Here is a 14,044-nt window from a genome sequence, read left to right as displayed (position 1 = left end):
CAGAGGTGCCCGCCTGTCGCTTCTGCTCTGAAAAGCCCGTTTCACGGCTAATGGGGGTCCCTTTGGAACCCTCAGAGGCTGGGAAACTCCAGGGGGGGAACGAGCAGAGGTACTCACCTGTGGCTGCCGCCCTCCATAGCCCGTTTCCCGGTCTCTGAAGGACCCTTTGAGACAATAATATTGTGCAAAAATATCAATTGCTATAGAGCTACTGTTGCATTATCTTAATAATATTGCGATTACAGCTGAATTGGCTCTGATGTGATGATCTCCTATGTTCCAAGTAGGGAGCATCACTAAGGGGGTCATGTCTCTCTCATTCAGGTCACCATCATCAGCCAGAGGTCACTATGGAGAATCTCTCTCATCAGTTAAGCAGTATGAGCCTTAGGTCACAAGGCCCAAGTATCCCTCCTTCAGGTAGGCAGCATGAACCAGGAGTCACAATGGTCACTCTCTCTCTTCAGATAAGCAACATCAGTGAGTGGTCACCATGGATAAACTCTCCTTCAGTTCAGTAGCATCAGCCTGAGGTCATAATTGCTAGTCTTTCTTCAGGTAGGCACCACCACGCTGAGGTAGCAAAGCCCAGTATACCTCATTCAGGTAGGCACTGTCAGCCAAGAGTCACAATGTTCAATATTTCTCCTTCAAATTTTAATTTAATTTAAATTTCATTTTTAATTTAATTAAATTTTGATTTGTCATTTATTTCATTTAATGTTAATTTAATGTTTTACATTTTATTTTATTTTACATTTTATTTTACATTTATTGTAACTGTAAATTTATTTAATATTTAATTTCATTATAATTTTAATTTTAATTCTAGATTTAATTTTATTTTGAATATTTTTATTTTTATTTATTTATTTTAATTGAAATTTTATTTTTAATTTTAATAATAATAATATTTATTTATTTATTTATACCCCGCTCTTCAGCCAAAAGGCTATCAGAGCTGCTTACAAATTATTAACTAGACATTTATGTTATTTTTATTTTATTTTTATTTTTATGTTATGTACTGTACTGCAGCCATTCACTCAAAACCACAAGGTTGTGAGTTCAAGACCAGCAAAAGGGCCCAAGCTCGACTCAGGCTTGCATCCTTCCAAGATCACTAAAATGAGTACCCAGACTGTTGGGGGCAAATTAGCTTACTTGCTAATTAGCTTACTTGCTGTTCACCGCTATGATCTTTGGAATAGCGGTATATAAATAAAACAAATTATTATTATTATTATTTTACAATCTTTTAATTTTTATTTAATTTTAATATTATATTAATCTTAATTTTAACTTTATTTTATATTCATTTTTATTTCTATTTTTATTTAAATTTTTTATTTTTATTTAATTTTAGTTTTTTAATTTTAATTTGAGACTTGTACTATTTCATTCCATTTTATTTAAATTCTAATTTTATTTTAATATTAATATTAATTTATATATTTAATTTTAATTTTCAATTTCAATTTACTTTTTAATTTTATTGAAAAAATGTATTCATTTATTTATTGTAATTGTAATTTTAACTTTTATTTTAGCTTGAGATTTAATGTTTTATATTTACTTTTTAATTTTTTAATTTTTTTTAAATTTTGATTAATGTTAATTTTATTTTAATTTATCTCATTTCATTTTAATTTTATATTTATTTATATTTATTGATTTTAATTTTAATTGTTTTTTTATTTTTAATTGATATTTATTTCATTTCATATCATTTCAATCACAGTCAGCCACGGCTCCATTATCTGTGGATTCAAGCATCCACGACTTCAAAATATTTAAAAATATATATAAATTCCAAAAAGCAAATCTTGATTTTATCATTTTATATAAGTGACATGATTTTACAATGCCAACTGTATCTAATGGGGACTTGGGTATCCACTGATTTTGGTATCCACGGGGGGGGGGGAGGATCTTGGAAACAAAACCTAGTGGATACTAAGGGCTCACCATATAATTATAACTTTTTAATTACTATTTTACATCTTTATTTTTATTTTCTATTTCATTTTAATTTTTTAAAATTTTTATTTATTACTATTTATTATTATTATTTAAATTAGTTATTATTTAATATTATTTATTATTTTAAAATTTATTATTATTTATTATTTTTATTTCAGTTTTAATTTTACATTCTTCTAATTTTTTAAAAAATATTTTATTTATTTATTTTATTTTATTTTTAATTTAATCTTAATCTTAATTTCACTTTATTTTACTATACTTTACACTCTTAACTAACTGGGTTAGTTGGGACTGGTCTGCACCCTTCATGATTGACAGTGGGCAGCCACTGTGAGCAGCACTTCCGCAACGTGTTTTGAGAACCATAGACAGTAGACTCCAGGAAGAGACGCTCTTGCCGCCATTCCCTCCGAATCTCTATGATCCTTAACCATTTGAGGCTCGCTCAGCCCGCGCGCGACGGAAGCGGAAATGGGATCCGGACGACAGGAAATGGAGGCTGCGTGCCATAGAGTTCCAGGAAATGTATTCCTAGAGCGGCAGTGCCGGTGTTCTCGTGGGGGGCAGAAAAAAGGAGGAGGAGGAGAAAATGGTGGCCGGGGAGCAGCTCCGCGTGGTGCGCTGCGGGGGAAGCTGGCTGAGCGGGAGCCGCGCCGCTTTCTCCGCCGATGGCAAGTGAGTGAAGGGAAGGCAGGCCACGTGGAGCTACGTTTGGGTTAATTCTGTGCTGTTGCTGTGAGCCATCAAGTCCTTCAGCTGCCCTGGCAACAGGGCTCCTGAATCGCGTTCCCTTCTCGTCCTTCCTGTTGCTGAGCTCTTTTGGATCTCTTTTCATAAGACGTCTCTCCTGTGAGAAAGAATCCTGGGATTTGTAGTGTATTGTGGCACCGGAGCGGCCTCTGACAGAGAAGGCTAAATGTCTCACAGAAACTACAGTCCCCAGGGTTCCCCAGAACTGAGCCAGAACGGTCTCAGACTGGGTCTCAGACTGGGTCACTTCTGCAGTGTGTTTTGGGTTCTCTTGGGTTGAAGAACTGGAGAGTAAATGTGGATGTTGCTCTTGTGGTGTGCTTTCTGACTTACGGGGGAACTCCGTAAGGGAACCCTATCATGGTGGTTTGTTTATTTATTGGGATGCTTCAGAGGAGGTTTGCTGTGAGGTTGAGAGAGTGACTTGCCCAAGGTTACCCAGTGGGTTTCCATGGCCAAGTGGGGATTCGAACCCTGGCCTCCCAGAGTCATAGTCCAGTGCTCTAACCACAGCACTGGCCCACTCTTTGCATGCTTTTAATTGTATCATTCTTTTATATCATGAACCAATATTGGGACAAAATAGGAGTACAAATAAATACAACAGCAACGATTGCACCGGTGTCTTCTGCATTACGTTGCGCCACAGGTATGATGCTGAACACGCTTTCATAGGAGTGAGCATCACTGAACCACCATTGGGATTCCTTCTGAATTGACAGAAGTGGTTTTGTGCTCTTGGTGTTTCTTTCTTTTCTTCTTCTTTTTTGTCCTATCATGTCTATTCATGTTGCATTGGGTTCTCTTGGCTTACTCCCAGGTAAGTCAGTACAGGTTGAGTCTCCCTTGTCTGAAATGCTTGGGAGGAGAAGGGTTTGGGATTTGGGGCTTTTTTTTTCCTGATTTTGGAATATTTGCATATACATAATGAGATCTGGAGCAATGGCTGGGAAGTGCCAAGGAGGAAAGCGCCAGGGTTGATGCTGAACTTTAAGAAAACAAAAACAATGACCCTGGAAGATCTACAAAAATACACCCTAGATAATGTGGAAATCGAAATAGTCAAGGAGTTCCCATTCCTTGGATCAAACATTGGTCAGAACGGAGACTGCAGTCAAGAAATTAGAAGACAACTAGGAATGGGAAGAGCAACTATGAAAGAACTGGCAAAGGTCTCTGAACACTGAAGTGAGGATCATACAAGTGGTTGTATTCTCCATTGCCATGTATGGATGGGAGAGCTGGACACTGGAAAAACTGATAGGAAGAAAATCAACTCTTTTGGTATGCAGTGCTGGAGAAGAGTGCTGAGAATACCATGGACAGCCAAAAAGAGAAACAAATAGGTCCTTGAACCGATCAAGCCTGAATCTCTGGAAGCCAAGATGACGAAACTGAGGCTGTCATAATTTGGCCACATCATGAGAAGCCATGAATAACTGGAAAAGACACTATGGCTAAGGAAGTCAGGGCAGCAGAAAGCGAGGGAGACCACATGCCATATGGATGGACTCAATCAGAGAGGCCACATCCCTGAGCTTCAAGGACCTGAGCAGAGCAATGGAAGATAGGCACTCTTGGAGACGTCTCATCCACAGAGTCGCCATGAGTCAAAGTTGATTTGAGGGCAGTTGACAACAAAATGAAACCTCTTGGAGGTGGGACCTAAGTTTAAACATGAAATTAATTTATGTTTCATATACACCTTATACACATAATCTGAAAGTAATTTTAAACATTGTATCTTCAATCATTCTGTGCATGAAACAAAGTTTGTGTACGCTGAAACATCAGAATGCAAAGATGCCACTGTTTAAACCACCCGTCTGGGGGATTTTGGAGTATTTCTGAATTCCAGATAAGGGAGATTCATCCTGTACTGATTTGTGACCTCAGATGTATGTCCAGCTGCCTCCTCTTAGCTAACTGTAATTTGGTGCCTATTTAAGGACCAAAGATGGTCTCTTATTACACAGTGCCATTTTTTGTAGGAATGGGGTACATTCACTTGACATGGAGCACCCAGATGTCAGACTCCTCTACCTTTAAGAGAAATATGGAAGAAGGAATATCTGGCCAGTTCATATCTGCCCAAATAGCTATTAAAGATGCAGGAGTCTAGTTGTACAGTCGGCACTCCTTATCCATGGATTTTTTTATCCACGAATTCAAGCATTCATGGCTTGAAAATATTCCAAAAAAGTATAAATTCCAAATAGCAAACCTTGATTTTCTATTTCATATAAGGGACACCATTTTGCTATGCCATTGTATTTAATGGGACTTGAGCATCCACAGATTTTGTTATCCACGGGGGATCCTGGAACCAAATTGCAACAGATAACAAGGGCCCACTGTATAGATCTGTCTATCCTAATGTGTTAAGATTTTAAGGACACTAACAAATGAAAGGAAGCAAGTAAATACCCTAAATGCCCAGTTCTCATGTGATCTTGGAAGCTAAGCAGGGTCACCTCCTGGTTAGTACATAAATGGGAGACAACCAACAAATATAAAGTGCTGTAGTATTCCTTTCCTGAGAAAACCCAATGAAATTGAGGGGGTCATCATAAGTCGACAGCTGACTTATCTGTGTACAATCTAAAGTTTGTTTGTTTGATAAGCTTCTGGAATTATCCAAGTTAAATAGTTTTTTATGAATTGTTTTGAATATCTTCTAATTTGCTGGGGTTTTTCATTTCATTGTTTTATAGGTACCTTTTGTGTGCTTCAGGTGATTATATAAAAGTCTACAGCACAGCCACAGAAGAATGCCTCCATATTCTACAGGGTCACAGCAACTTAATAACAGGAATCCAGTTAAATCCCACAAACCACCTACAGGTTATTATACGTACTGTGAAGAAAATCTTGAATCTAACATGTAGAGTTAGTAAAAATGACTGTTGTTGAGCTTTTTTCAAAATTTGAGGAAGATAGAAATACAAGATATCTGTATTCAGAAGAGTACAATAACATCCAAAATCCACAAAACAGTAATGTCTTCATTGGTCAACCAAAATGCATAAAATACATGATGCAAATTTAGTTAATTAAGTTAATACTTAAATAAATAAATAATTAAAATACCATTTTTGAATAATGTTTTGCCAAACACTGTAAAGACCAAAGCCCTAAAGCCAAGACTACACTGGTGCAGCACTACTACAGTACTACTTAATTACATTCATACTTTCTTCTGCCCAAAAATATGTGTGATGTTGGCCTTCCCAAGACTGGCCCTGGAATTCCCAGCTTTGGATGCCTGCAACTCACACCTTAGTGCAAGGCCCCACTTTAAAATCCTTGGATTTGGGGTGGCAGGGTCTGCAAGTGATCTCAGTGTGGACTAGTTGTGTTCTTTATGGTAAGCATGACCACCCCTTGGTTTAGAGTTAAAGAAGACAGTGTTAGTCAGAGTTAATCAATTTTGTGACAGGACCTTCTTTAAGACCTAGGTTGATTTCACCTTCCACCCTCAGAAAGTAACTTGTCACTTCTTCTACTTTCACCCTTTTAACACTGTACTTAAATGTATAAGGGTTAGGGTTCTAAGTGTCTCCTTAAACCAGCTTCAATCCTTTAGGTAGTGTGTATTTTCTTCTTCCAATTCTGTTAGAGTCAGCCACTGTAAAACAAACAGTAACTTTTGTTGAGGAACATACAGAAATAAAATGTCTCACGTGCGTTAACTTCAAGCTTAGTATGGTTACATTGGCCCGTTACAGACCGCCCAAAAGGGGTGGTCTCGGGCTGCTGCCGGTTGCAGCGCGGAGGAGTCGCAGCAGCCAAAGCACGCAACTCCTCCGCGCTGCAAAGGAGCGCGAAAATCGTGCTCCTTCCGGCAACCCGGAAGAGACGCCGCAAGTGCCAAAGCGTGCGCTCGTGGCGTTACTTCTGGGCTGCAACGTGCGGACGCAGAGCGTCCGCTACGTCAAAATGGCAGCAGCCGTGTGGAACGGCGTCACTTCTAAGGACGTCCCTTATGGCGGTCTGTAACCCGCCCTAAAAATCAAATGTTTGGTAGGCTTTAGCCACATTTTATCCTACTCCCTTCTAGACACACAGCTCTGTGGGCCGGAGCAGACAGGCAGGAAAAAGCTAATTGATCCTGGGTTTTCTGAAAGCATATCAAAATCCCACTGTCCACACAGCCCACTCCCAAGGAGGACCAAACATCCACACGTCATCAAACTATGCTGGGCTGTTGTTTTTCTTTTCCCATCTCCCAGATATTTCCAGATACCTGACTTTTCAATAAAAGTTGGCTGTATAATAGCTGTTTCACCTGCAGATAATAAGACCACTTTTTTCACCAGTTATTGGAAAACAACCGGGGAATTTGCTCCCATACAGTAGTCTATGCTTCTATGTGCATGCACATATGCACATGTTCACACATTAAAGAGACAGATGGCTTGAATATCACAATTCAAAACTTTCATATTTTCAGTTCTTACACTTATCTTTGGCAGAGGAGTTTGTCTTGGTTCCCAAAATAGTGAATTCCTTTCTAAAAGAATTTTGTTATCCTTTTATTGATCCTCCCACTCATTGTTGAAGAATGTCCTCTCGCTGCCCCAAATATCCCCCCATGCCTGCCTATTTTTAAATTTTAACTGTTTATTTTAATCTTAATTATTTTCAAGATTTAATTAATTTAAATTATAATTTGACGATTATATTTTAGTTAAGGGGTAAGGGAGGGAATTTTAGTTTGTATGTGCTATGTGTTTGCTTATGTAATTTTGTAAACCGCCTTGATCTTTTGGAAAGGCGGTATATAAATAGAAAATTATTATTATTGTCATCATCATCATACACACAGCAGGGATGGAGAATGTGGGTGTTTCCATAATGTTAGGCTGCAGCTTCAAGCAGCCCTTGCCAGCACAGCTAATGATGAGGGATTATGAGAATTATTGTACATCAACAACTAGAGGGCAGATTTTCCCCATCCCTGGTAAAGTCAACAATGATGGAGGGAACTTTTGGGTGATTTTATTTTTCTTATTCAACAGCTCTACTCATGTTCTCTAGATGGCACCATTAAGCTGTGGGATTTTATGGATGGAATTCTCATTAAGGTTTGTTGTGCTTTCTTTCTCGTTGCCTTTTTTCCCTCTGTGGGTCATAAACTTTTTCATTAGCTAAATTAAAAAATGCATCAGGTTAAAAGCAGTCAAGCTTGTCACCTAAAGCCAATATCACACAAGTGTGTGGTGATCAGCATGACTAAGCATTCCTCGCAGGCAGCCCAAATAACAGTAGTGAGGGTTTCTCAACCCTTGCAGGAGATAGGGAAACAATTGTCCCACTCCTTCTTCTGTTGATAGAAGATTATAGATAGAGTAGTACATGCATATAACTAAAGTATAAAGTGATAAAAACCACTTTCCTATCTGCCAGTTAAGTTAGTTGCATGACCTGAACCCATTTTTCAGCAGCATAAATTTTTCAGGTCAGTTATTAACCTGAGCCTTAATATTGCTTTGTTTCTTTGTTCTCTTGCAGACATTTGTTATTGGGTCCAAACTCTATGCATTTTATGCACTTGCAAGTTTTGAAAATTCAGTATTTCTTATCATTCCAAAGGATGGTGATGAAAAATCAGGTATTGCATGATTTGATAATATCTCTTTTTTAAAAAAACTGCTAATTTCTTAAAGAGTTTTATTATAGAATGGAAAGGTGAGATAAATAAAATAAAATTCCTTTTTGTATTATGTGTTGCACATTAAACAATGGAAGTGCTATAACTTTGTTAAATTCAAGGAGCTGGCTATTTAACTCATATTTTTAAAACATTTATATCCCAGCCATGTCACATTTATATCACAAGATTGGTGGTTGCTCTTTCTGAACAGATTTCTTACTTTCTGTGTAATTAAGAAACCTACGTCCAACAAAAAAAAACCTTAATTAAACTTTATGAGACAAGACAGTACTATGGACTTGGAAAACTGAAAACCATCATAGTATACTGAGAAATATATGGTGTAGACCAGTGGTTTTTAACGTTCCTAGTGCAGTTCCTCATGTTGTGGTGACTCCCAACCATAAAATTATTTTTGTTGCTGCTTCATAACTGTAATTTTGCTACTGTTTTTCTATGGTCTTAGGCGACCCCTACGCAAAGGTCATTCCACCTCCAAAGGAGTCACGATCCACAGCTTGAGAACCGCAGGTGTAGGCAGATTTAAATATAATTTTTGGTGCTCAGAGTTTCATTCTTGCTATTCAAGTTGATAAGTATTTGTATTAGGATGATATATAGTAGCCTGTGGTGTGTCCCAATACAGGAAACTCAACCAAAGTTTCCATAAGTGCAGAAGGATGAGCCAGTGCTGCCAAACACCCACTCTCACAGTATCCTAGCTGCACATATCACCGCTTGTGCAAGAAGGGGACAACATTGCATGTTAAAGCACACAGCGTTGCATTACCATGTATCTAAAGCCCTCTAGTGGGATTGCAAATTTATTCCACTCTTCAGAGCAACACAGAAGTGCTTTTTTTAAAAAAATGATTTATCAGTGTAAGCTGGTCTGTTGTAGCTAGGTATTTACAGGATCAAGGAGCTTCAAGCTATGTGTAAAAATGAATGCTTTAGGCCTAAATCCCATTCTTGCTGTTGTGTGCCTTCAAGTAGTTTCTGACTTATGGGTGACCCCAAGGTGAACCTATCATGGGGTTTTCTTGGGAAGAGGAGGTTTGCCACTGCCTTTCCCTGAGGCTGAGAGGGTGTGACTTGACCTAGGTCACCACCCAATGGGTTTCATGGCCTAGCTGGGAATCAAACCCCAGAGTTGCAGTTCAACACTCAAACCATTATGCTACGCTGTTAGTCCCAACTAAAGTAGTGTCGCTGAACCAATGAAACAAGTGTTTACATAACAAGTTCCTGATGATTTAGTGGCTGTAGTTTACTTGGATCAAACAGTTCAGTTTAGGCTTTACAATGCAATTAATGTTAGAGATTGGCTGCATTTGGATACTCTGATATCACTTTAGTAACCTGTATGATACAGATCAATGTTGTGTACCCACATAAGGCTGATTTACTTCTCCTTCCATATAAGCAAGGAAATAAACTAGGAAACTATGATTATTCATAGTTTACTATCACATCTTAGCCAAGAAAATGTGGTTAAATCGCTAACAAGCCTGGATATGGAAGTCACCTTTAGCCTTCGGAAAAGACTTCCGCAAAGGGTGGGGCATAGGTTATTTGGGTAGAAAAGTGTTTATTTTAGGACTAAAGCCAGAGAGAGAAAGATGACCCATGTGTGATTGGTTTGTTGTTACATATGACCTGGGAACTCTGCAGTGTTGCCAACAAGCCTCGAAGATAATTCCCGGAAATGTCTGTCCAAAACCCGCTGAATCCGACCAGATCACACGGAATATTCAGTCACAATTCCCAGAAAATTCCCATAATGTTAAAATGGCAGATGTTTTGCAAATAAATGTAAATATAATTGAATAAAAATAATTGTAACTTATTTCAACTCTCAAAATCACCATTGAACCAAACAAAGAATCTTTCAGTCCTTTTAAGATATTTATTTTGACATGAAGGGGGTTCAGGAAGCTTTGTGCCAAATAGAAATGTGTTCAGATGCAACCACACTGCAGAAATAAATCCAGTTTGAAACCCTTTTAGTTGCCCTGGCTCAGTACTAGGGAATCCTGGGAATTGTCTCTGGAGTTTGGAGTGAAGATGCAGCCTGAGTTGGGTCCAAGACACACTGCAGAAATAATCCAGTTTGTGACCGCTTTAACTCTCCTGGCTCAGTGCTAGGGAACCCTGGGAATTGTAGTTTTATGAGAAAGAGCTCTGGTGCCAAAATGAACTACAGTTCCCATGCATCTGAGGAAATATGCTTAAGTCTAGGAAAGCTCATGCTGCCAACTTTTCTTTCAGTGAGACTCAAAGGTGCTACAAGATCTATCTCACTATCATCATCATCACCATTATTATTATCATTATTAAATCCAAATGCAGCTGAAGAACTGGACTTAAATTGGCAACACTGATATCCTGTAGACTCATTCTCTGGGGCTGTGATCTGGAAGCATGGAGGCAATTCCCTTGTCAAACCAGGGAATCCTGGGAATTGTAGTTTGTTGTGACATGTTGAAACACTGCTTTTACTGGCAGCCAGGGCTCCATGCATGGAATTCTGGGCTTGGTGGTTTGCCCAGAATCCCATCATCGCAGGGAGCCTTGCAGTTAGAAGCAGTGCCAAACTGGATTATTTCTGCATTATGGATGGCAATGGAAAAGGGAACGAAAAGAGAGCCACAAACCAAATTCTTGGAAGACAGGGCAGCAGGGGTGCCAACTGACCAGGTGCTCTGCCCATGCTCAGAGGCATATTTAATCACTAACACACACACTCAGGGACATCGCATTCACATCTCACAACCCAAATGGTTCTCACAGTACAACAACAACCCTGAGAGGTAGGCTTGGGGCACTCTGCCCAAGCTCAGGAATTCAGAAATTCAAATGTCCCTCTCAGGCACACACAGAAGTCCACAATATCAAGCCATGATACCATTGTCAAGTATTGCCTTTGTGTGCCTTAAAACTTATTTCTTACTTGGAAATCCAAGGCAATTGGGATTAAGCCAGCCAAGAACCCTCAATCCCTGCCTCTCTCCAGTACTTTTGCCCCTGGAGCCTGAGAATGCCTGAGGGGGGTGGCAATAATCACTGTCCTCTCTCTGATTGGCTGAACTATTCCTCCAAACGGGCTTGCTCCGTCCTGGCTCTCAGAGGGAGTCATGAGAGAGAGAGAGTTTTTTCCTCCAGCCCTCTTGGCTGAAAACTGTTACACTCCAAAGGGTTTTGGTTGCTCTGCAGCAGGCTGCAGCTGAAACTGGCCAAAGGCACGGAAAAGGCACTGAATTAGAGCAAGGCGCGGAAATCACACGAAAAGCTCTGAAAAGTCCCCGTTTTCGTGTGAAAGTCGCGAAATTGGCAACACTGGAACTCTGGCCTGTTTCTTCTCAGACAAACTTGCACATAGTAATAAACAAGAGAGCCGTTGAAGTGTAGTGGTCTGAGTGTTAAACTAGCAGTCCCCAGGACACCAAAGTTTGAATCCCTGTTCTACAGTGGCAACCCAGGGGGTGACTTTGGGCAAATCCCACCCTCTCAGCTTTAGAGGAAGGCAGCAGCAAACACTCATCTGAGCAAATCTTGCCAAGAAAGCCCTGTGATCAGTTCACTTAAGGTCATCTTAAGTTAGAAATGACTTTAAAATACACAACAAGAACAGCAAATAACCCGTGGTCAAATGCCCCATGGTTTCTTTAGTAGCTTCTGCTTGCAGGAGATGAGCAAAAGTGACACACCAGTCTACACCAGCAATGCTGTTCAAGCACAATAAACTGAAGTTCCCTCAAAATCCAGACTTAGCATTATGTCCAGACTGGACTGATATAAGTGTACATGTATCAGTGATTTTATATTAAGGTTTCTGTTTCAACAGGTATATTTCAACTAGTTTCAGTGGCACTTCCAAAAATACCAGGACAGGAAGTCGAAGCCAAAGAATGGGAATTGATCTTGGAGGGCATAAGCTCATCACCCAAATGTACTTCATTCGGAAGAGATGTATGTGTTCCTTTTATCTTTATGAGTTCTGTAATACTAGAGGATTACAAGGAAAGATCTGGCTGCTGTTTCAAGTCAGCATAGGTGGCTTTTTTGGTTCCTGATAAAGGGAGCTTACATCTCACCCAGTTCTCAGGGCACAGTCATCTGTTTGCCAAGCCCCCTTTTTTGCCAGCACTGCCCTTTGTAGAAGTTCAGCCAGTCACACTCACCCTTCTGCTTGTCCTGCTTTTCTCTGGTGTCAGGACAAGTTGTCTGAAGTTGAGAGCAGTGGCAGCTTGTTTCCATGTCAGCAGGCTGCTTAATCTACTCCAGGTTTTTGTTTAAATTATAAAGACGTTATTCTGTATTCTCCAAAACAGACTCGGCCCTTTGCATAACTCCTTTAAATTCTGAGTTAAAAGCTGGAATGGAATCACCCTAGAGCCACTACTACAGTGGAGAGGAGCATTCCCATGTTGAGAGATGCTGAGGTCATGAACAGAACCAAGTGCAATTCTTATAACTTAGAACATTTCCCTACAAGACTTACAAAACACAGCTCAGATCTGCGCAACCTTTTTTAGCCTTGCAGAGCACAACTCAACTCTGTGCAGAAATAAGTTGACTTTCTCCAGTTACTGTTTGTAAATAAAGAGAAAAGGTCTGTGAGTTGGAAGGTGAGCCCCTGGGTTTGTGGTTTGCCATCCCTATTGTAAATAACATTTCTGTAAAATGGTCATAATCTGAATCTGTGTGATTTGTCTGACTGGTGTAGCATTTAACTCTCTGTTACCATTTTGCTCATCCATTATCACCTTTCTATAGTCACACACTTGTTTCACGCCACTTGGACCCTAGCAAAGGCTTAATTTTAAATTGTGCTTTGATTCTAACAGGATGAATATGTGGCATCAGTATTGGAACTTCACCTCGTTGTTTGTTTTTTCAAGAAGAAAAAAATGTACAGGTGAGGAGAAAAGTGTGTAAGCTCTTATAATACTTATAATTGTTCCTTTGGCTGTATAACTGGATGGGATTTGGAGGAAAACTGCTACTCCTTCATTTCCTGTCAATGTCAGTGTTTGGAAAAACTACTGTGGCTGGCCTGCCCTTTTCAGTTTCTGATAGTGGGCTTTTCAAACCTACAAGTGAGTTCACTTCTGCTTTTAGAAAAACATGGGGAAATGTTTTTACAAACAGACACACACCCTATAGTCTGTTCGTACGGAGGAAAGGCAAGCCAGGGAGGAGAGACCTGGATCAAATTCCCAGCCCTTTCTCCCCCAGCTTGCCTTTCCTTAGCCTAAATGGGCTCTGAGGAGTCCATTTGGGCGGAGGATTAGGCCCAGGAAGGAGAGGGTGAGCGGGTGGACGCCTCCTCCTCCCTTCCAGGGACACCTCAGGACTAGCAAAGCCCCAAGGAGAGGAGCAGGGGCCATGGGCCCATTGCTCCCCCCCCCCCCCCCCCCGGGCCCTTACTGGTCCCCAGCTGGCTCTGAGAGACAGCTAGATGCCAAGATAAGGGCAGGAAGAGCAGACTCGAGCCCGTCACCCCCCCCCCATTTTTCCCGGCTTCTAGCTGTCTCTAGAGACAGCTGGAGGCCAGGAGAGGGTGGGGGGAAGCCCCACCCCCGGCACGCTGTACCAAAAAAGTTTCTCCATCACTGCCCTATAGTAAGGCCTTGCATGTGGCTTTAA

The 14,044-nt window shown here is 40.2% G+C and overlaps 1 protein-coding gene across 1 annotated transcript in view; it reads left to right on the top strand.

The window, feature by feature from the left end:
* Positions 1–2,517: 2,517 nt before the first annotated feature.
* Positions 2,518–14,044, top strand: part of WDR75 (WD repeat domain 75) — a 42,622-nt gene continuing 31,095 nt past the window's right edge. The window contains exons 1-6 of the mRNA XM_042445289.1: positions 2,518–2,661; positions 5,451–5,580; positions 7,758–7,823; positions 8,251–8,350; positions 12,240–12,364; positions 13,243–13,313. Coding sequence (XP_042301223.1) covers positions 2,576–2,661; positions 5,451–5,580; positions 7,758–7,823; positions 8,251–8,350; positions 12,240–12,364; positions 13,243–13,313 — 578 coding nt within the window. The 5' untranslated portion in view covers positions 2,518–2,575. The remainder of the gene's footprint in view (positions 2,662–5,450; positions 5,581–7,757; positions 7,824–8,250; positions 8,351–12,239; positions 12,365–13,242; positions 13,314–14,044) is intronic.

This window comes from Sceloporus undulatus, chromosome 1 (genome assembly GCF_019175285.1).
Source record: "Sceloporus undulatus isolate JIND9_A2432 ecotype Alabama chromosome 1, SceUnd_v1.1, whole genome shotgun sequence".
In the NCBI taxonomy this organism is placed as follows: Eukaryota; Metazoa; Chordata; class Lepidosauria; order Squamata; family Phrynosomatidae; genus Sceloporus; species Sceloporus undulatus.
Note: the sequence above shows the minus strand (reverse complement) of the source record. Positions and strands in the feature narration are given on the sequence as shown.